This window comes from Delphinapterus leucas, chromosome 3, assembly GCF_059928025.1.
Source record: "Delphinapterus leucas isolate spDelLeu-1000000601 "Yukka" chromosome 3, BTC_Dleu_Yukka2, whole genome shotgun sequence".
Classification (NCBI taxonomy): domain Eukaryota; kingdom Metazoa; phylum Chordata; class Mammalia; order Artiodactyla; family Monodontidae; genus Delphinapterus; species Delphinapterus leucas.
In genome coordinates this window covers 33964545-33989369 of record NC_143131.1, presented here as the reverse complement: position 1 = coordinate 33989369, position 24825 = coordinate 33964545, and the positions used below count along the sequence as shown (strand labels likewise).

Here is a 24825-nt window from a genome sequence, read left to right as displayed (position 1 = left end):
CTTTTTAAGATTATAGTTCTGTTTTAAACGTGCCATATATTCAAAATTAAAAAGTCAGAAAGTCAGCAAAGTACAAAATAAGGATTATTTGTAATAATACCTCCACCGAAGTGAACCACTGTTAACATGTTAATGTGGGTCCTTGGCAGATAAATAAATAGATACATAGATAGGTCCACAAACACACATTTTATATAAAATGGGTTAATAACATACACAGAGTTTACAATTCAGGCACTTTTTAAAAAATTCTGTGTCAATATTTAAGACTTCAAAGCTTCACCTGTAGCTGTTTTCATATTATTAAAGCATAATAACTGGATAAACCTGCCCAGTTATACAAACGCTCCGAGGGCTGAGATAACATGCAAATAAACCTTATATAACAATGTGTGAAAACTGGACAGACCACACGGTTCAAAAAAGGAAGTACACCCTGCATAGCTAACTTGCACATTCACTGTCCGAGTTACAGCATCTTCGGGGTCACTGTGTGCCGGGCACGTCAACTCTTTTCAATAAAAATGGTAAGTAATAGATTTCATGACTCTCCTTGGTCTCCTAGCAAACGTCTAATCTCTTCTACATAAAGCGGAGAGGTGTGGGAGTGCTTCACGGCCAGGTCCTCCAAGCCTTTGGAATTTTTGCTTATCTCATCATACTTCCATTTGCTTATAAAGTGCTAAGGCTTTATTATATCAGCTGAGGGACTGTGGCTGCAAGAGTTCCCTTTTCTGATTCTAGCCTTCAGAATAGAGGAAGAGCTATGCCTTAAAGAAAGAAAAGCTGCATTCTTTGTCTTGCCTCTTAAGATGGTTGGGTGCTATAACCAGAAGTGCAGTCGTTTCCTTTTATGAGCACTTTGGAGCCCTGAAGAGAACTCCAGTGATATACATTGGGCAATATTGCAGAGGATGAGTGCCATTTTGACAACGTGGTGAATTTTACAAGAGGAGCTCTTTTGTTTAGAAAAATGCATTTTATTATTTTAATTAAGAGAAGCAAAGTCCAAGTAGTCCAAATCTTAGAGACAGGTTGTGTTCCAAAGTTAATTGAAAGTCATTATGTGGAGCGCACTTAAAATCGTGACTGGGTTCCCAGTGTACCATAAAAACTAGCTTAATCCATAAAGTAGCTGAACTACAGCATTAAGATTCTGCCACAGTTTCCTATTATTTCGCTGTATAATTGGCTGTGTTCTTATACGTGTGGTGTCCTCAGGTTCACAGAGTCTGGAAGAGAGTCAACTTTCTATCCCACACACCCCTCCCAGACTCCTCAGCCCCTAGAAGATAGAGATTGGTTATCCCTTCTCTTGTTATGGAGAGGATTACTTCCTTTGCCACCTCCCAGTGAGAAGATGGGGACTGAGGCAATGATCCCTGCAGGTACTCAGTGGGGCAGGGAGTGCACTGTAGGCTCTGGAATAGAGAGGGTAGAAAGATTCATGGCATGAGTATGCAGTCTAAAATCTCTTGCACCAGAATGGGGAAAGGGCAGAGGTGAGAGAACGTAACCTCACCATAGGGGAAAGAGAGGGAGAGAAGAGTTGAGGTCAGACTTGCAGAGTCATGGGGAGGGGAATACCACAGAGAGGAAACGGTAGCCCGTGGGCTGTCCCTGCAGCCCCATCTGTAGAGGAGGGTGGTCACCTATCAAGATGGGATTTACAAGTCCCTCTAGTGTTTCCAAACTCGGTCTTCAGATCCAGGATTCTTAGAAAAGATCTTGACCTTAATTACGATATCCTCTTCAAAAATAAATAAGGGCACTGTGGTTGACAGGGTAATTTGCATTTTCTTAGGGAAAAATAGATGGTAATAGAAGAAAAAAGGAGAGAGGTTTAATTGGATAGTGTGTGTTTGGTGTTACATATAACGTTTTCTTAAGAGATCACCATCTTATTACAAAAGTAACGCATATTACTAAAGAAAATTTCTTAGAAATGAAGAAATGACACAATATTTGTTTTCTATAGTTCTATCACTTAGGGGGCAATCATTGTTAAATTAATACAGATCCCTTTAGAATTTTGTCATTTAAAACTATATCTTATAAATATAATTTTCTACAAGTACTATCATACTTTATAAACTATTTCCTTACTTGCTTTATAATTTAAAATATCTTGAATAATATCTGAGTTACGATAGCATTTTTAATAATGAATCATTTTTAATGACTGCATTGTATTCCATAATTTATTTTAGTTCCATATAGCTGGACATTGAGATTGCTTCTTATTTTATTTTTCTTTCTTTATGGTAATATAGACAAGACTGTCATAAGCATTCTTTTATATACATTGCCTTATAATTTTCCATTGTCAGAACTACTAGAAGAATAGGTAGGTGAAAAAACATATATTTAGACTCTGAACACAGTTACCCTCTTGTTAAGCAATATATTTTAAGTTTACCTACTATATAATGCATGGCAAATGAATTTCCCAGTGGCAGTTATGGTATATACATGCCTATCTTTGTAGCATATCAAGGATATACTTAAAGAGGGAGTAGATTTCCTTTAATTTCTCTCTCCCTAACATTGCCTCTGACATTCTACGACAAGTTACAGAAAGGCACATAGCATATTACAAGAAGGAAAAAACTCTTTCTCCTTTTTCTCCTTGGAAGACATCATAGATCAGTCAAAAGGCCATATTCCTGGCTTTTTTGTGTGTGTGTGGGGGGGGGCTGCATCAGGTCTTCGTTGCGGCACACAGGCTCTTTGTCATGACCCACAGGCTTCTCTGTAGTTGTGGTGCACGGGCTCCATGGTTTGCAGCATGCAAGCTCTCTAGTTGAGGTACAACGGCTCAGTAGTTGTGTCACGTGTGCTTAGTTGCCACACGGCATGTGGGATCTTATTTCCCTGACGAGGGATCGAACCCGTGTCCCCTGCGTTACAGGACGGATTCTTTACCACTGAACCACCAGAGAAGTCCCTATTCCTGGCTTCTTATGCTTTGCTTACTAGTGTGTTTTTCATCAGTCACTTGAGCTCTGAGCTTGTTTCCTTGTCCAGCCGTGATGAAGATGTTGACGATGGTAACAGTAACCATCTCGCAGGGTTGTTTTAAGGAGTGAATAAAATTGTGATCACAAAGCACCTATTAAAGTGCAGGCCCCAGCCAGACACTGAATGAATGTTGGTTTCTTTCTTTCCAGCCCCAAATAAATGATTTCCTAAGGAGGCATAAAGACTTCAATGAACACAAAGAGGAGAATACAATGGAAGTTAGCATTTGTGAGCCTTGACATACGCCATCGCATTAAATCCCTGTAACAATCCTTACAAATAGTTAGTTACTGCTATCGTCCCTATCTCCTAGGTGAGAAAACTGAGTCTTGGGAAGGGTGATTCCCTTACTCGCAGCCACACAGCTACTGAATTTCCAGAGTCCACAGCACTGGAATTTGAGCACAATTCTGTCTGCTCTCAGAGCCTGAGTTTTTCTGCATTATGCTGCATCCAAGAAAAAGTAGGTACAGAGGAAGACAGCAAGGTGGTCCTAGAAAAGCCCAGGACTGGCTTTTAGGAGGGCCAGGGGCCTTTCCTCAGGCTGGTGACCGCCTCTGTTTGATCTGGGAGTCAGTGGTTGTAACTTCTTCTGCTATTACCGTTATGAATTATATCCTATTTTCAGAATGCTCACTTTATTGAAATCTTGCAGAGCCACTGGGATAAGAGACTAAATGGGTTCCTGGCTTTGTGATTCTCCACCCCAGGGTTTAGAGAGGGGCATTCAATGATCAAATGCCTCGCCTTCCCTCCAAGCTCTCCTAATGTGTTACTGGTGTGACTAACTCTGCCTGCTCCAGGCTGAGTGCAGGAAGGGAGCATCAGAAAGTGGAACCACATCATGGCCCAAGTGGTTATTGGGAAATTCACCTGTTATCACCCTCTTCGTATAACTTATTGGCAGAGGAACTGTAGAAACTTGTGGGAATTAGGTGGAATAGTACGTGGGGTTTTGTGAGGACAAGGATATCAGCTATAAAGAATGATAGATTTTAGCTACACGGTGGCAAGGAGTGCTGGGCTCCAGGCCCAGCCTCCCCATAAATCGCAGTGGGATCTTGACTCGGCTTTCCAGCTCTCTCAAGCAGCTCAGTTAAGGTAGAGGGTGGGCTAGGTGTTCCATAATGTTCTTTATGATTCCACATTTCAGAAGCAGAAGGCAGCGACAGTAAGATTCTACTTCTCAACAGACGGTCCTGTGGAAATTGACTTAATCTGTGACCTTAGACAAATTATGTCACTTAACAGCCTTAACGGGAAATAACAGAATGATACCTGTCCACACGACAAGTATGTTTAGGTACCTTTCAAGTTGTAGATTTTCTGAAAAAGAGGGAGGGGCAGATATCGAATCATGCACAAATTTTTGTATGTTCCCAGTTAGTGAGGGGAAAAATCTTTTATCCATAAACCTTAGAAGGTTTTAAGAAATGAAGTAAAAATTGTTTTGGGGGTTTTATTCGTTTGTTTTGCTCTTTTCAGTCAGCTTGCAGTTCACATGTGAGCAACTAACAAAAGAAATGTGTTATCACTCTTTATTCAGTGAGGGTTTGTTGAGGCCCTGTTCCACGTTGGGCTCTGCTGGACAAGAATGCAGGGTGAAGACAGGTGGGTCCTGGCTTCCTGGAGCTCACATTGAGCGCAGTGGGTCCAACTTTAGCAAGTATCTGAATCACCTGGAGGGTTGGGGAAGGAGCCTGGGAATTGGCATTTCTAATAAGGTTCCAAGTGATGCTGATGCTGCTCGTCAAGGGACCACACCTGGAGAACCACTGTTCCCTGGAAGAAGGAAAGTTAATTCAAGAAAACAAATAAGTAAACTAGCAGGCAGTGAGCTCTGAAGGAGGTAAATAAGGAACTGAGATAGAATATACGAAGGAAACATCCTCTTTAGATAGTGGTCTGGTCTTCAATGCCGTGATACTTACAGCGCTGGTTCTCAACCCTCCTTGCACGTTAGAATCGCGTGAGTAGCTTATAAATCATACCCATTCTCAAGGCCCCAGCCAAGACCAGTTAACTCGAACCCTTAAGGGGGGAAGTGGTGTCCAGTGCAGGTTGAGAATTGCGGCACCGAAGAGCGAGAATAAGCTGGGCACAGGGAAGGTGGCAGTAAAGACCATTTCAAGAACAGGAAATGACAGGGACAAAAGTCAAGAGGCAGGGGACAGCTTGCACCTGCAAGAAGATAGGGTGGCAGGAGGAAAAGCAAGAGAAGAGGAGAGAGGCAAAGAGGTGGTTTCTAGAAGCAGGCAGCAGTCACATATTGCAGGGTCTCGAGGGCCATGACAAGGAATTTCATCTTATTTTGTTCACCCGGGCAGCCGTTGGAGGCTCCCAAGCAAAGGAGTGAGTGTCATTATCCGATTCACTTTTTGAGGGGAGGGCTACTTCTGAAGTGACGTGCATTCTTTCCAGGCAGCCTTGACCATGGTGTGGAGCTTCACTAGTGACTTTCTCTCCCTCATCCTTTAAATTTTGACGCCAAATTTAAACACAGCCAAGTGTTTAATTTGTGAAGGATTTCTGAGGGGGATGATGAGTTTGGGGCCCCGCAAATAATTTGAGGGGCTGCAGTGGAGGCCCACTTGAGAGCTGGTGTTCCAGGGAAATCAGAAAATAAAATCTGAGCTAGAAGAACCCCTCTGGAAGCTGGGGTTCCAAGCCACTTCTTTCATGGAGAGCGGTGATTCTTGTGCTTATCACGTAAGTTGGAGGGGGTCAGTCACAGTCCTGAATGACACACTACTGTCCCCAAATAGAAATTCACTCACCTCCACACATTCCCTTCACATACACCCCTACTCTCTACTCTCGATCTATTTATATCCTCTGCTTCTGCAAAATGGGCTGCTTCCCCTTTGCTGCAAGGTCTGTACCAATATGTTAAAAAAAAAAAAAATAGCTCCTCTGTTATGACAAGCGAGTTTTTTTGTTTTTGAGTCCCACGTTTTTCTTTTTAAAAAAAAAAAATCTTTATCGGAGTATAATTGCTTTACAATGGTGTGTTAGTTTCTGCTGTATAACAAAGTGAATCAGCTATACATATACATATATCCCCTCCCTCTTGCGTCTCCCTCCCTCCCACCCTCCCTATCCCACCCCTCTAGGTGGTCACAAAGCACCGAGCTAATCTCTCTGTGCTATGCGGCTGCTTCCCACCAGCCAACTATTTTACATTCGATGGTGTATATATGTCGATGCTACTCTCACTTCACCCCAGCTTCGCCTTCCACCTTATGTCATCAGGTCCATTCTCTATGTCTACCTCTTTATTCCTGCCCTGCAACTAGGTTTGTCAGTACCATCTTTTTTTTTCTAAATTCCATATATATGTGTTAGCATACAGTATTTGTTTTTCTCTTTCTGACTTACTTCACTCTGTATGACAGACTCTAGGTCCATCCACCTCACTACAAATAACTCAATTTCGTTTCTTTTTATGGCTGAGTAATATTCCATTGTATACGTGTGCCACATCTTCTTTATCCCGTCATCTGTCGATGGACAAGCAAGTTTTAAGCCAAGAGCGAGAGGTTCAAATTCTAGACCTCATTCATTCACAGGTCAATGCGCGTAGGAGGAAATGAGAGGCACTTGTTTAGAGCACGTATGAGCAGCCGCTAAATGTGCAACACACTTGCTCTTGAAGCGAATGGGTGTGGGGCTCCAGCTCTGGATTTAGTAACTTCAATATCACTTCCCCAATTCTTGGAGGTGCATTCCATCTGCCCCTTCTTTCTCATGCGCTTCTCTTTTTCAAATACTATGGTATGTTAAGAAACAAATAACATAACAAATGCTCACATACTCACCACCCAGAGTCCACACATGTTACCATTTTTTCATGTTATTGCCATTTTGCCATCTTTTCAAAACTAAAAAAGGCAAAGTTGAAGCCCTCTTTTTGGCCTTCCCAGTTCCATACCCCTCTTACCACAAGCAGAGGAACACCTGCTCTGATAGTGCTGTCTCGCCTTCTCCACCATGTTTTTATATTTTTGTTTCATCTGCCTGTATCCATAAGATACTATATAATATTGTTTTGCCCAGTTTATTTTTATGATTTCTGCATTTGCAATCTTTCACTCAACATTGGTATGTTTTCAATATGTATCCATTTGGACCCATGCAGCTCTGGTTCAACCTATTGAATTTCTGTGTACTTATACTGCAATTTATTCATCTATTCTCCAATGTTGAATTCATTGTCATTATTTTCCATTTTGAACAGTACTAGAGTAAATGTTCTTTTGCATAGAGGGTCTGGGCACCTTTAAATTTACTGGATGTTAGCAAATTGTTCTCTAAAATCATTGTATCAATTTATCTCTCGCCAACCTTGTATGAGAGTTGCCATTTCTCTGCATCATCCCTAAAACTTGGTTTTGTCAAGTTTATTGATAGAGTTTTGAGAATTTATTATATGCAAAACTCTACTTTATTTAAAAATTTTTTAACTGAACTATACTTGATTTACAGTACTGTGTTAGTTTCAGGTGTACAACAAAGTGATTTAGTTATATATGTATATAACTAAATCTTTTCCATTATAGGTTATTTCAAGATATTGAATATAGTTCCCTGTGCTATACAGTAAATCCTTGTTGTTTATTTATTTTATATACAGTAGTGTGTATTTGTTAATTCCAAACTCCTAATTTATCCCTTCCCCTCCTTTCCCCTTTGGTTAACCATGAGTTTGTTTTCTATATCTGTGAGCCTGTTTCTGTTTTGTAAATAAGTTGATTTGTATTATTTTTTTAGATTCCACATATAAGTGATACCATAAAAACTTGTCTTTATCTGACTTACTTCACTTAGTATGATAATATCTAGGTCCATCCATGTTGCTGCAAATGGCATTATTTCATTCTTTTTTATTACTGAGTAATATTCTATTAGATATAGATACAGATATATCACATCTTCTTTATCCATTCATCTGTCAATGGACATTTAGGCTGCTTCCATGTCTTGGCTATTGTAAATAGTGCCGCTAAGAACATCGGGGTATATGTATCTTTCTGAATTAGAGTTTTCGTCTTTTCTGGATATTTGCCCTGGAGTGGGATGGCTGGATGACATGGTAACTCTATTTTTAGTTTTTTCAGAAAACTCCATACTATTTGCATTTCTCTAATAATTAGCGATATTGAGCATCTTTTCATGTGCTTGTTGGCCATCTGTGTCTTCTTTGGAGAAATGTCTTTTTAGGTCTTCTGCCCATTTTTTGATTGGGTTGTTTGTTTTTTTGATATTGAGCTGTATGAGCTGTCTGTCTATTTTGGAAATTAAGCCCTCGTCGGCATAGCAAAACTCTACTTCATTTTGGTTTCAATTTTCCTGATTATTACTAAGATGGAATGTGTTTTCATAAGCTTACTGACTGTTCAGGTAACTCTTCTGTAAATTCGCCTCATGTGCTTTGTTCATTTTCTTACAGATTATCTTTTCACGTTGATTTACAGGAATTCCTTATGTATTCTAGGCATTAATTCTATGTCAGTCAGTGTGCATTGCTAATTTTATGCTCTGAATCTATGGCTTCTTTTTTACTTTATTTTTAGTGTCTCTTTTTTATACAGAAGTTTTCAATCTTAATGCTGTCAAATTTTACAATAAGTCTATCGTTTCTGCTTTGATGTCGTTTTTAAAAAAGTTATTCCCTACTCTCAAATGTTAAAGCTGTTTTCCTAACCTTTTCTCTAAATATTTTAAAGATTTGATTTTCATATTTAGGTCTTTAATAATCAGGACTTTATTTATACTTGTGGTGTGAGGTAGGCATCTAATATATTCCCAATGGATAACCAATTGTCAAGTACCATTTATTTTAGTCTGTTTCTTTCCCCTACTTCTTTCTGTTGCCTCCTTTGTCATATGTCCATTTCCCACATACGTGTGACTCTGCTTCTAAGCTCTTAACTCTGTCATACTGGTCCATATACTTCATAAAACTCCATGTTTATCACTGTTTCTTACATCTTACTCTTGTGCTCTGGATTCATATATCTTCTTACCCAAGTACACATGCTCTTAACTATTTTCTAACAATTTCTACAACTATTTAGTATTTCTGTTAACATTCTCCCAAACACAGCAAGAACCTAAACAAAACGCAATTACCCATTTAACATAACCTTCCAACCCTATTTCTAGTTCTTAACAATTTTGCTTGGAAGAGATGTACTTCACTTTTACTCACATTTAATCAGCCAAAATAAGTTGCATAGTCATGCCTCAGATAAACAGGACAGAGATGTAGGGATGTATAATTTTTATGCATTCAGGGTAATAGCAGAGATGGATACCCATTTGGAAGAAGAGTAATATTATATACTACAATGTATATTGGGTTTTGTATAACTGAAAACACTTTCATTTTGACTTCACTCTTAAATGATTGTTTAGCCATATATAAATATTCTAAATTGGTAGTTACTTTTCCTCAGCACTTTACAGACTTACCCCATTGGCTTCTGCCTTCTAGTGTTGCAGAATTGTATGCTATCAAGTCTAATTGTCTTACCTTGTAGGTGAAATTCTGTCATTCCTTTCAAGATGTCTCTTTGTCTTTATGTTTTGCAGCTTTACTATGCTTCGTAGGCATGTGAACTGATTTTTATTTATCCTGCTTGGTACTCAGAGTAGCAATTTAAAGCAGGGATCTACAACATTTCTGTGAAGAGCCAGATAGTAAATATTTTAGGCTTTGTAGGTTTTGTGGTCTCTGTTACAACTATTCAGCTCTATCTTTGTAGATGAAAGCAGCTGTAGACATGGCATAAAAAAATGGCTGTGGCTGTGTTCCAATAAAACTTTATTTATAAACACAGGTGGCGGCCTGGATTTGGCCCATGGACTGTAGTTGCCAACCCCTGATGTAAAGTCTAATGATTTTCTTCAATTCTAAAAGATTCTCAGCTACTATTTCTTCAAAAACTATTACTCTACCATTTCCTCCTTCCTAGTTGGTTTCTTTAGAATCCCTGTTAGGTAAAAGCTAGATAGACTCAATCTATCCTACATGATTTTAACTTCTCTTCCAAATTTGTTTATCTGTGTTCCTCTGTGATGAATGCTAAATCAGTTTATCAACTTTTTCTTCCAGTTCACTAAGTTTTTCTTCATCTGTGTCTAGGATGACCAATTGTCTCAGTTTGCCCAGCACTTTCCCAGTTTTAGCACTACCGTCCCATGCCCTAGAAACTTCTCAGTCCCAGACAGACCAGGATAGTTGCTCACCCTATCTGTGTCCAAACCATATTTTATCCCATATATTGAATTTATGTTTCAATGGTTAAGTTTTTATCTCCAGTTTTTAAAATTGGTTGTTTTTGATAATCAGCTGTTTTTGCCTAATGTCTGCCCATTTTTGTTTCAAATATTCTTATGCTCTCCTATAGATATTATTCATTTTTTTCTTGATATATCCTAAATTCTTAAGGTCACTTTCAGATTGTTCTATTATCTTAATTTAATTTGAGGTAAACTCATCTTTCAATTGTTGATTTCATTGTGTTTTTATTTCTTATTAATAGTCTTCTTCCTGTAGTTTGGAATTGTGTGGTAGACCCATCTGAGAAGGTTTTTTGGTTGATTGCTTAGTTTTCGCTTTCTATCTGCCATCTCTAATATTGTGCTTACCTCTACTACTTCTTTCTGAGGTTCCTCCAGCCCAGAACCAGGTCTATATTGACAGCTGATACAGACCCACAATAATTTTGCACACTTAGTATATTCATTACTAAGTCAAGTGGCATCTTGGTCCAGATCCTGGTTCTAGCCCAGCATTTCTCAACTTTAGCACTTTTCTGCATTGTAGGATGTTTCGCAGAATCTCTGGTCCCAACCCACTAGATCCAGTAGCACCCTTGTCCCCCTCATTGTGACAACACAAAGCATTTCCAGATATTACAAAATGTGCTCCCCCCCCCTTGCCATGTTCTCATCCTCATTTGAGAACTGCTGGTCTATCCCCAGGCAATTCTTAGCACTGATCATTTGGTCTCCTTTCATGGTGCTAAGGATGGGAAAAAAGCATAACTGTCCTTGCCCTTGGTTTCAAAGAGTGACTATAGCTCAGGTTCTCAGATTACCTATAGGAACTGAATTAATAAATACTTCTGTACCCTAAACCAACAGCCCGCCTTGCCAGCCCTCCAGTCTTCCAGTCTCACTATTTTATGTTTCTTTTCTGTTTCTGACATAGAAAGGTGCATTTATTTTTGAGTGTAGCTATCGTTAAATTTTCTCATTTCGTATTCTATCATTGACAGGTGATTAGATCGGTGAGAGAGTCACAGATTTTAGTTTACTGAAGAAGTTAATTCCTCTTCTATCTTTTCCCTCACTTCCCTTTAGCTTCATATTTTTCCTTTTTCTTTTCTTCTCTCATCCTCAGTCAGTGTTATTGGGTAAATCAACAAAGTAGAGGAAATATGTCAGCATCAGGGTTGATGAGATACTAGAATTAGTCCAGTTTCCTCCAGGTCTCTATTACCCACCTTTATCCCTATCCCAGCTTATTAAGACAGTAGTTTTCAAAGTGTGGTCGCTAAACCAGCAGCATCAACATCATTGAACTGGGAACTTAATGGAAATCTTTGGGCTCCACCCAAGACTGAGTAAGTTCTGGGAGTCAGACCCAGCCGCTTGTGTATTAACGTGCTCTCCAAGTGATTCTGATGCATGCTCAAGTTTGAGATCCCCTGTGCTAAGACTTAGCTAGAAGTTTGGATCAGTGGCTCTCGATCTGGCAGCACATTGGAATCGGCTGTTTGACTTTAAAATACACAGTTACATAAGCCCCACCCCAGAGATATTGATTCAGGCTGACCTGGGTGGGGCTCAGCTACTATTTTTTTTTAAGTTCCCTGAATGATTCAAACATCCAAAGTTTGCTTTAGTTATTTATTTATTGCTTAACCCATTTTGATGATCACTTATGCCAAGTCTTACCCAGGGTTTCGGGAACTCTAAGTGGAAACTGGTAAACTTCTAGTGAATAGAGTTTAAAGTGAGTCTGGTCTGGATTTGGACTTCCTTATTTGAATTTCAGTGCTGCCCATTTTCAGCTATGTGACTTTGATCAATTTACCCTCTCTGTGCCTTGGTTTCCCTATGTGTAAAAAATGAATAACTATACCTACTACTTACTAAGTTTGTTATGAGGCTTATTTAGGTTTACAAATGAATGTCTTCAGAATAATGCCTGTTGCATAGCAAAAGCTCTACAAAATTTTTCTAAGTTATTTATTTATTTTATAAGTAAAACATGCAAAGAACTTGCAAAACAAACCAGCCAAAATTAGTGTTTTGAGAATGGGAATTTTAAAAGCATTTAAAGAATTTTTCTCTTTTTTTTCATATTGGGACCTTTTGCTTTCTATGACTCACTTTTTCCTCAAAATGCTATATGCTCTTTTAAATATTAATTCAATAAAAAATAACGTTTTTAATTAAAATGTTCAGAATTTTACTATATGGCTTTTAAAACCAGCTAGTGGGATTGTAAAACCACAGCTCAGAATCACTGGTCTGTAGTCAGTTTTGAGCTACAAAAACTGATAAGCCAACAATAAATTCGATCCTTATGTAAATCCTGGTAGAAATCAAAAGAAGTGGAGTTGAAATAAACATCTGCTGAATTTGATCTATGACAGACATTAAGTTGAAAGAATTCATGTGAGATCTTGTAAAAACCCTTTAATAGATAGACATTTAGGAGGATTAACTTACATTAATACATTTTGATTTGTCAATGTATGGGCATAGTCCAAAAGAACTACTGGCAATTTTATTCATTATAACTTTGGAAGAAAAGGAGTTGAGTTTACTTTATCACAAGAGAACATTCACCCAAAAGAAACTAATTTTATCACATGTACCCACAACTGCATGAGACAGCATTTCAGGCCTGGGTGGAATTTTTTTTTAGTAGCAGAACTAGCTATACTAACACAGTAAGGCTGAGATACACACTGTTTAAATTAGTTTCCCGGGGTGGGGAGGGGGGTTGGGGGAGGGGGGAGTTTCCAAACTATCTCTTGTTAATTATCAAGCATACAAAGAAATGACTGTGAGGGTAGAATTGTTATAACTTCTGATTTCTAAGCAACGTCCACCTGTAGCTACTGCACACGTGAAAAGTATCAATAGATGGTTTCAGTTCTCAGTGGATGTAAAAGTTAGCCAACCTGAGCAAACACTGGTTGAATTTGATAAGCAGGGCAAGGAGAGAGGGAGGAAGTTCCAGAAAGTAGGCCAAATAACCATGTCTAGGTGGCTAATGGGCATGAAAAACCAGACATAGTTTCTATTCATCTTGACCCTTCTACATCCCATTTTTCTCACCGTTCTTCCCCACTTCCACACGGTAACGCCTTCTATTTAATTTGTAAGCCACACAGACCAAGAAAAAAAAATATATATATATATATAAATGCAGGCACATTTCTGAGAAATGACGCTACATCTACCCTTTGATCAGTGAGAAAACTGGTTTCTCTCTTCTTTGGGTTCATTACAGACAGGTAGTCAATCCACCAGAGGTGGGGGAATATTGCCTTCTTGCGCAAGCAACGTGCAAAAACTAGACATATATCACATCATTGCATTTATAATATCTGTGCTACTGTTTGCACCATTAAGGTCTGTGTTTAACCGAGAGGCAATAAACACTGCATCCATAAATACTTTTAAGTAAAGAAAGATTCTACTTAACAGTGTACACTTCCAGTTATTCTAACAAATACATGCCTTTAAGAGGTGTCCTAGGCCCTCAGAGGAGACAAAAAGGGAGCTGTTGTTAAAATGCCAGGCCCTTGGAACCATAGGCTGAGGCTGGAAGTCTTGCCCCAGTGTTAATTCTGTTTTCTCAACTCCCTGGGTCATTCTGCTGCTCCTTGTCGCCTCCCCACACGGAGGCGGGTCAGTCTTCGTTATCAGATCCACTGGATTATTTTACAGGAGACACCACATTTTATACTACCTGCTTAGTTCCTGGAAAGGTTGGAGTTGCTGACCCCAGGGCAGATAGTTTCCCTTTCTGGCTTTAATATCCTATGAGTTGAATAAATTACATAGTTCTGGATATATAGAAACAGTCAGGGTAAAGTTTGGCAAACTGCCTTCTGGGTTGTCAGCTGATTTGGGATGTGTTTGGATTGGAAGCTGTGTCTGGATATGGGAAATGAGATCAGATTTCAGTGCATAACAGCTGGCTGGAAGGTTCTGGACTAGTGTATGTGTGCAGAGGGAATTGGTGGGTGGATAAAATTTAGTATCAAACAGGGTATACATGTCTGCAACTCACTTTGAAATGCATCAAAAAACAAAGATGAATGGATAAATGAATAGCTATAAAGCAAAAGCAAGAATAGCAAAATGCAAACAATTGTAGAATCTGGGGAGGGGGGATGTATTTTGGCATTCACTTTCAATTCCAATTTCAACTTTTGGATATGCTTGCAATTTTTCATAATAAAAAGTGGGGTAAAAAGTTTAAGGTCAAAAAACTGGGCAAAGGGAGCTGGGTATTTTAGTACAATACTCCATTTTTTGTATTCTTAACCAGTGCATTTATTTATACAGCTTCCATTTATCCACTGAGATATCAACAAAAAATGTTTTTTCCTCTAAAAGTATGTAGCTTTATTGTTTTCCCCTCTTATAAAAGTGAGATGCATGATGATGATGAATATTTTCCAAAAATATAGGAAAATGTAGAGAAAGTAAAAATTTCACCATCTGAAAAAAAAAAAGCAGTTAACATTTTAGAATTATTTTTCTAGACATATCACTACAGAGAGTTTAAGATCTTCCTCTTGTAGCTTGTGCTACTTCTCCACTTTCTGCTCTGCCCAACCAGCTCTGACCCTTCCTTTAATGCATGGCTCCCATTTTCTTCCTTCGAGAAACCTTCCACCTTTCACTCTTACCCCACTCTTTTTTTTTTTAAAATATCTTTATTGGAGTATAATTGCTTTACAATGGTGTGTTAGTTTCTGCTTTATAACAAAGTGAATCAGTTATACATATACATATATTCCCATATCTCTTCCCTCCTGCATCTCCCTCCCTCCCACCCTCCCAATCCCACCCCTCTAGGTGGTCACAAAGCACCGAGCTGATCTCCCTGTGCTATGCGGTTGCTTCCCACTAGCTACCTATTTTACGTTTGGTAGTGTATATATGTCCATGCCACTCTCTCACTTTGTCACAGCTTACCCTTCCCTCTCCCCATATCCTCAAGTCCATTCTCTAGTAGGTCTGTGTCTTTATTCCCATCTTACCCCTAGGTTCTTCAGGACCTTTTTTTTTTTCTCAATATACGCAAATCAATCAATGTGATATACCATAATAACAAATTGAAGGAGAAAAACCATATGATCATCTCAATAGATGCAGAAAAATCTTTCGACAAAATTCAACACCCATATATGATAAAAACCCTACAGAAAGTAGGCATAGAGGGAACTTTCCTCAACATAATAAAGGTCATATATGACAAACCCACAGCCAACATCGTCCTCAATGGTGAAAAACTGAAACCATTTCCACTAAGATCAAGAACAAGACAAGGTTGCCCACTCTCACCACTATTATTCAACATAGTTTTGGAAGTTTTAGCCACAGCAATCAGAGAAGAAAAAGAAATAAAAGGAATCCAAATCAGAAAAGAAGAAGTAAAGCTGTCACTGTTTGCAGATGACATGATACTATACATAGAGAATCCTAAAGACGCTACCAGAAAACTACTAGAGCTAATCAATTAATCTGGTAAAGTAGCAGGATACAAAATTAATGCACAGAAATCTCTGGCATTCCTATACATTAATGATGAAAAATCTGAAAGTGAAATTAAGAAAACACTCCCATTTACCATTGCAACAAAAAGAATAAAATATCTAGGAATAAACCTACCTAAGGAGACAAAAGACCTGTATGCAGAAAATTATAGGACACTGATGAAAGAAATTAAAGACGATACAAACAGATGGAGAGATATACCATGTTCTTGGATTGGAAGAATCAACATTGTGAGAATAACTCTACTACCCAAAGCAATCTACAGATTCAATGCAATCCCTATCAAACTACCACTGGCATTTTTCACAGAACTAGAACAAAAACTTTCACAATTTGTATGGAAAGACAAAAGACCCCGAATAGCCAAAGCAGTCTTGAGAACGAAAAATGGAGCTAGAGGAATCAGGGTCCCTGACTTCAGACTATATTACCCCACTCTTAATCCCCCTTGACTTGCCATGCCTTCAGCATTTCTCTTGTCAATGCCTTGAAATTCTCATCAAGCACCTCTAATATTCAAATGCATTTTCTCCCCAGTTATTTTGCATCCTACCATGCTATCTTGCATACCTTAAGCTGCCAATACATGTTTGCTGTCTGACTCATAATTTTACGTGAGCCTAATCTGATTAAAGTAAATATCTTCCTGATTTAATTAGTAACTACATAGTTTAAAACAAAATTCTCACTTGAGACAGAAATGAGGATATACATGCCAATCCATTTCTGCTAAATCATGGGAAACACAGAGATTATAACACAGAATTCTTATTTCAGAAACTGTAAGCCAACCTCTCAGCTCACGCAGTTTTATCTTAGATTTTGTCATTGACATTTCCCAAGGGCTCATAATGAGTAATTGGTATAGTCTCTGCAGAGCAGGGAAGGTTCAGGCTCCCTAGATGGGTATTGGAAGTTTTTATCGACATTTTTATTTCATGGAAATAAAACTAGATTTTTGATTCTTTAAGAGCAAAAAGAAATATTCTTTACTCATATTCGAGAATTATCTTTAATAAATCTACTTCAAGGAGTTTCTATGAGTTCACTTTTTTGCACTGTAAATTTTTAAGTGGCTTCCTGATTTTATAGAAACATCTTACTTGTTCCTATCAAAAACTTTCAGGGAATCTCAAATAATAGATTAATAGGCTAGATAATCTTGGCAATAAAAGTGTACGTTTCTTTAGGACTAGAAAAATGGATTGTTTCTATCTTCCTCCTTTTAGTACAGCACTGTCTGGAGCTATATCGAGGTTTGAATCACTTTTCAAATTTTCTACTAAGGAAATAAGAAATATAGTGACAATAGCTAACATCTTACTAAGTGCTTCCTATATGCCAGACACTGTGCTGTGTTTTAAAAATAGCAGTTCATTAAATTCTTACAACTCTGGGAGATATACTACTTTTACTCCATTTTATGGATCTGGAAACCAAAGGAAACTAAACAATTCACAACGAGCAAGTAAGTGGTAGAACTAAAATCCAAACCCAGACTGGCTCCAGGGCCTCTGCCTAAACCATTTCACCTGGCTGACTCTCTAGGCTACAAAGAAATGGCACTAGAATAGCCTAGAGATAGGGCATGATGGGAACTTACTGTTTTGTTTCATAAATTTAGAATGAGTCTATCTTTCTCTAGGTGGCTGTTAGTAGGTTAGTATCAGATTACTAGTTAACTGTACTAAATTGTTGCTAGGAGCCTTTCTCTTAAGACATATGCTTCGATGTTTTCTAAAAAAATCAGAATGAATTTATGTTGGTTGACTTCTGCTTCCTTGCCTCTTCTCCTGTGCACAACGGATTTTTTTTCTTTTTGTGTCTGTTATGCAAAATAAAAGAAATTTGAAAAGAGAAATAATCCAGTCATAACTATTTCCCTTGTATCATATGACCATTCATTCGTTTTTTTTTTTGCGGTACGCGGGCCTCTCACTGTTGTGGCCTCTCCCGTTGTGGAGCACAGGCTCCAGATGCGCAGGCTCAGCGGCCATGGCTCACGGGCCCAGCCGCTCCATGGCATGTGGGATCCTCCCGGACCGGACCGGGGCACGAACCCGTGTCCCCTGCATCGGCAGGTGGATTCTCAACCACTGCGCCACCAGGGAAGCCCCATTCATTCTTTATCTACAAGTGGATATATATATATTTTTACATAATTGTCATAGCATTTTTTCACTTAAAGGTAATTCATGAACATTATTCCATGTTGTTACATGTTGCTCACAGTTCTTTTAACGATTGCAACACATTCCATGACGTTAAGATATCATAATTTACTTAGATATTTTGGTTACGGCCAGGATTCTTCCAATTAGAAAAATTGCAATAAACATTTTCATGCATATAATTGATAGTTGTTTTCTGAATCTGGATGATTTTCTTAAAGTCTTAAAGGTAATCAAAAAATAAATCAATAAATTTGTTAGTACTGTATGGATATATACACTGACAGAATGGGATTTTTAATTTTTTCAGGTTAATTACTTAATAAATAAGACAATATTAAAGAACCATTTTAAATAAATTTTCTTCAATTACTATTGAACACTCTCAGTTACATTAGGTTAATTTTTTTTTTTTTTTGTGGTACGCGGGCCTCTCACTGTTGTGGCCTCTCCCGTTATGGAGCACAGGCTCCGGACGTGCAGGCCCAGCCACTCTGCGGCATGTGGGATCTCCCCGGACCGGGGCACAAACCCGTGTCCCCTGCATTGTCAGGCGGACTCTCAACCACTGCGCCACCAGGGAAGCCCTCCTTTTAATTTTACAGTCTATTTGCCACTTATTTTGACTTACAGAAGTAATTCACTGTGAAGTTAAAATAATATATATTTGCATATTCTGTTTCCCTATTTTTGTTATTTTTAGATTATCATATATTATGGCTCTCTTCTGAGCCATCTGTATCTTATTTTTGTAGTGTCATACCGTTTCAATTATTATTGTATAATATATTCTGATATCTAATAGGGCTAATCTCCGTCATCCAACCTAGTGAGCCAACTGGTCGCTGGTGATGAAGAAGGTCCTTCTTTTATTTTTGTTGTTATTGCTATTATTGTTGTGTTATTGTCATTCAACTTCACTTTTCCCTTGCTGTGGTTTAGAGAGGTAAAAGTTATTTAAAGTGTTCAGAAATGCGTGTTCCTTAGATCTTCATGCTCTACTAAAGCAATTCCTTCAGGAACAAATACCAATTCTTATTCTCTCACGAAATACTCTTGAAAACCACAAGCATGTTTGTGTCAGTTTTTCCATATTTTAAGACAAAATTTTAAACAGCAAATCATGCAAAGTTTGAGTGAGTTATATTCATCCACTAGGCATGTAAAATATTTTCCTAATATAAACCTCTTCGAGGTGGCTATAAATCATTTGAAACTCCTCCATTGAAGGGATGACTAATGCTTTGACCATTAAATTGTGAAATGGAGTACTCCCAAATCACATGATTCTATTTTAAAGCTGTTATTATCTAGTTTTTTTTTATTAAGGTGGATTCAAGATAAAACATTTATATATATCAAACGTGGTTCTTACATAAAACTCAAGGGTTCCTTGTCTTAAGAAGTCCATTTTTGTTCTCACATACCCTAAAATCAGAAAACATATCATTTTAAGAGGCTATCTAGCTGCTTTCTGGCACTCAAAGCATGAAGCTCTCCCAAGAGGTTTGCACAAAGATCACCTCATAAAAGACCAGTCAAGATCTCACCTGCCCTTCCAGCCACAAATAGAGTGATTGCTGGACCATATCAATGTACAAGGGCAGATTCAAAGGACCCTAACCTTCTCCTTGCTTTTAAGGAATCCTAATGCTTAAAACACACACACACACACACACACACACACACACAAACCAAGAACATGAAAAGTCATAGCTATCATTCCACTAATATATCTTATTTCCTTTTATGGAATCTATTCAGGAAAACATTCTAAAAATGACTCCTAATTGCGAAACATAATGGAATCCTCTTAATCTTCTCAACAGCACTTGACAATCTTCCCTTGATTTCTGCAATGCCATCCTTCCCTGGTTTTCCTCCCTGTGCCTGTAACAATTCCTTCTTGTTACCAAATGTCTTCCATTTTGGTAACACTCAAAGCACCATCATTTGCCTCCCTCTCCCTCTGCCCGCCTTCTCTGGGTATTTTCTGTCCCTCTCAAGGCTTCAGCTACTACCCTCTGCTAATGACTCACATGTGTGGCATCTCAAATGCCACCTGACCCAAAGTGAAGTCATCATCCTTCTCCAGATCTGTTCTTCCTATATTGTATAACTTGGTGCAGCCAAGATGATACAGCCACCGCCTACCCAGTCACCTGAGCCTTGTACTTCTACGACGTTTAATCTCCATTGCCACCACTGCCCCACCACCTAACTTAAAAGCGCATACACATTCCCTTCTCTCCAGCCGTATTCAATAGGCTGCATTCAGAATTCAGGCCCTTATCCTCTTTGACAGGACTATTAACAATCTTGCATCTCACACTCCTTAAATCCATCCTTATTCTGCTACTAGAATGGTCTTTCTAAAGCACACATCTAATTATGCAAATTTCTGGCTTCAAACCCTTCAGGGGGTTCCTAACGGCCTAGTGCAGGGGTCAGCAAACTGTGGTCTGTGGGCTGAATACAGCCCATTGTCAGTTTTTACAGATAAAACGTTATTGGAACACAGTCACACTTGTTCATTTATATATTGTCTGTGGTTGATCTCATGCTACAAGAGTAGAGTTGTATAGTTTCAGCAAATATTATGTGGTTCTGAGAGCCAAAAATATTTATAATCTGGCCCTTTACAGAAAATTTTGCTAATGCCTAGCCCAGTGGGTAAATTCTGAACTCTGTGGTATGACATGTGAGACCTCCATCCTTTGGCTGCAACCTCTACCCCCAGGCTTAGCTCTTGCCACGCACCCCTTAAAACTGACCCTCTAGCAGTGCTTGTCTGCTTTCAGTTCCCCAGCCCTGAACAGTAGAAATTTCTGTGGTTATGGAGATGTTGTGTGCCTGCGCTGTCCAGTGCAATGGCCACTAGCCACGTGTGCCTGTTGAGAGCTTAAAACGTGGCTAGGGAAACCAAAGAACTAAATGTTAAATTGTATTTTGCTGTAATCGACATAAGTTTAAGCAAAGCTACATGTGACTAGCGGCTACTACATTGGAAAGTGTTATTCGAGACTGTGTCTCCAACCATATCTTTGTTCACTCTAACAGGAATATTTAAAATAGTTAGAATACCCTGTCAATCTGGGAGACACATTTCAACAGTGAACTTAAGGTTCACCTCTTCTAAGGAGGCTTTTCTGACTCCTAAACCCTGGTCTCTTCACAAAGGACTGGGTATTTGTTCTGTGGCCTCACTGAGGCATCATATGACCAGGAAAACTTTTTTTTGACTCTGATCTATCTCCCCCGACCAGTATAGCAGTCCCCGAATGCAGATCCTGGCCCAACTTGTCTCTGCCTGCTTAAAAAGCCCCTAATCCAGTGGCCAGTTTGTGCCAGAAGCTTAATTAATATTGGTCAAATAGATAAATTCCACATTCAAACTTCTTTCTCAACATGTCAGTCTCTTTTCTTCACTTACAGTTCTTTGACAGATGAAGAATGGCTGCTTGTACAAGTGCTAAAATATCCTAGTAACCCCTTTCCCCCTCTCCCCCTCCCCCGCCATGAGATGTTGACTTCTGTCTGGGAAAAATAACTGATAACAATCCCCTCAGCAACCTGATTTTGTTCACACATTTTAAAGTTCACTTTCATAATAGCATCGTTCAGACTTAGAGTCAGAAATGCCACATTCTTCTAAAAGTAGTAATGGGGAATCCATGACCGTTCCGCCAACCTACTTGTTTGACCTCTATGACATGTGTTCATTCGGCCTTTTTTGAGAACACACTGGTTACTTGTGGCTTATGTGACCCCTTAGCTACTATCGCTAATTTGTTTTTTATTTAGTCGTAGCAACTTTTAACATTATCTAAACTAAGGATGACAGGAAACTCTAGAGTTTGAGTTTTCCACCGACATGAGCCCAGTGTGTTGAGTTGTGCACGTGACACAAATGACAACAATCAACAGTCCGGAAGAGCCAAAAATTGTCAACACCAGTTCTGAGAATGTTGGAGAATGTAGCCCGGTCAGCTTTCAAAGTCAGCCAAGAATCTACAACTACGCATGTTCTCAGCATTCAGAATATCAAAGCAAAGCTTCCACACACTTCCTTTTTGAGGTTCCAACTTAAATACTGACAATTTTAGGAACTCCTTTCTGCCTGTGTAGAATTAAGAATGCTTTAAGGTAAATTACTTCAAAATGCTTTACACTTTCTCAACGCTGACATGTTTTCAATTGTTCAGGTTTAAAATCAGATAATTTTAATCCATTTCAAGTGGTTTTCAAGGCTCTAATATCGTATTTATACTCTAGTATTTTATCCCTGTAGGATCAGGAATGTAGAGGAAAAAGATAAAATGATGAATGATGAGGGTGCAGTTTGTGTATCAGATCACTTCTGTTTTCATCCTCCTACCAAGTAGTCAGTGTTGCCCATACACACTCCTGGACATCACCTGTCTCATGGATTAGCACAGTGGTTGTGAACAGTCTCCAGAGCCAGACAGTCTGTACAAATCCAAGTTCTCCTCTTTGCTTCCTGCTTCTCCTCGGGCAAACTGCTTCACTTTCAGTGGCCCAGTTTTCTTCTCTGTAAAATGGGGGCAATGATAACCTCCACCCCGTGGGTGCCAATGCATATCAAATGAGCCAATACTCCAGGAGCCTTTAGTAGTGAGCCTACCACAGAATAGGCACTCGTGGAATGTTTGATATTTTGTCTTGCTTAAAATGCTTCAAACCTCAAATGCAAATGCTTTCACAACCTTGGTTTAAAATTAGAAAGCTTTTGATTCCCTTCAAAATGGTTTTGAGGGGTTCAAAATTCTTATTTAAAAAATCAATAGTGTACTTTCTAAACAATGCTCAGAAACAGCAGGGATTTCTTGGGGGATATGGAAGAAAGAACCAAATATTATCAGTGAACTTGAATAGGAGGCTTTGAGTTTTAGAAAATGGATTATTGCAGAATGTTTCCACCTGACTCCTGACCCACCCAGAGAGTGGCCACAGCATAGGGACCCCCTTAAATAGGAATACTTTTCCCTCTATTACACAGGAGCTACCAAAGAAGTTTGCTTTGACTTCTTCTAAGTTGCTAGACCAAATTCCCAAAACCTCAGAAGAGGGAAAACAGGCTCTCTGAAAAAAATACAGGAAAGTACACCCAGAGCTTAGTAAAGGAAATATTGCCAATGGATCAAACTGTCAAATATATATAAGTACAAACTTTACTAAAAGCACAGTATGATCTTGGCATATACTAGATGCCCAACAAATGTTTGGCAAATGAAGTTTGCTAAAATTAGCCATGAAGATGTTTATTTCCCTCATGTAATATATTAAAAGATGGTGAAATGTCACAGTTGACACATAAAGAAAAATGCCTATAAATATACTTCTAGGGTAAGAAATGTCCAATATAAATGACACGTTATAAAAGTGATATTTCTATTTTTTTATTTGGGGAGATTTTTCTTTTTAAATCATAGATCTTACCATTTGGGGTACTAACCTGGAGACATGAACTCAGTTTATTGAGCTGAGCTAAAACTATAAATATTTATCCTGTTTACAACTAAAAATCTTGGAATAAGGACTTAAGGCAAATAGAATATTGGACTCCATTTGTAAATACAAACTAAAGATTTTATCATGTGTCAAAATTATGTGGGGATCAATTTTTCATGCATATGCTATGTAATGATGGAAAATATTCAGTTGTGCAGGGCCAAATAAAAATATGCAAAATATAAAATTTTCTAAATATTTCAAAAACTAAGATCTGGGAACTATAATTCATTAGACAGGAAAGTGACCATTTTTGAAAGGCATCTTTTTGGGGAGTATTTAAACTTTAAGACTTCCTTTGAGTGTGTAGCATTGTCCTATATTCACACGATTCTTTGACGGTACTCTTGTCATCATTATTCCCATTTTCAGATGAGGAAACTGAGACACAGAGAAGTAACTTGGCCAAGCTCCCACAGCTAATGCTGAAACCCAGGCCGTCTTGCTCCAAGGTCCAGGCTCTAAAACTCTGTGTTATTCTGCCTTGAATGGGATGATGCTGTCTCCATCTTGTTCCTTGTCACATGACTGTCATATGACCGTCTTTTCCCTTCGGTTCATATGGATCTATAGCACCTTTTTTTTTTTTTAAGATTTTTTTTTTGATGTGGACCATTTTTAAAGTCTTTATTGAATTTATTACAATATTGCTTCTGTTTCATGTTTTGGTTTTTTGGCCTCAAGGCGTGTGGAATCTTAGCTCCCAGGCCAAGGATCGAACCCACACCCCCTGTGTTGGAAGGCGAAGTCTTAACCACTGGACCACCAGGGAAGTCCCTATAGCCGGATAATATTCCCTTATCTCAATATACTACATGTTGTCTAAACCTTTTTAATAGCTGGATAATATTCCCTTTTCTCAATATACTACATGCTGTCTAAACTTTTCCCTATCTGTGGACTTTCAATTTTTATTTTTTCACTATTAAAGTCACTTTCAACTCTCAGAACAATTGCCTGTGTGACATAAGAGAGGAACCATGTGAAAAGAGTGTGTGGACAGTATAACTTGGAGCTCTCCTGGGAGGAAATGATATCTTGTGTGATAGGAGCTCAGAAGGATTAGGATATTGATGTGGAAAAATTACCTAATCATTTGTAGTTACCATTATGATAAAAATGAAATTGGCAGGCAATAGACCCAGGCTGATTTGTAATCATACAATTATGTTTATTATGTAATATATGCCCATGCATTTATTGGTTATCATACAAGGGAAAAGATAATTCTTACACCTGGGCTTTAAAAATTACAATTTCAGGGAATTCCCTGGAGGTCCAG

General features: G+C 38.6%; 1 protein-coding gene across 1 annotated transcript in view; it reads left to right on the top strand.

The window, feature by feature from the left end:
- Positions 1-413: 413 nt before the first annotated feature.
- FYB1 (FYN binding protein 1) overlaps positions 414-24825 on the top strand; it is a 175951-nt gene continuing 151539 nt past the window's right edge. Inside the window, exon 1 of the mRNA XM_089908804.1 lies at positions 414-527. Within this exon, the coding sequence (XP_089764930.1) occupies positions 525-527 (3 nt within the window). The 5' untranslated portion in view covers positions 414-524. The remainder of the gene's footprint in view (positions 528-24825) is intronic.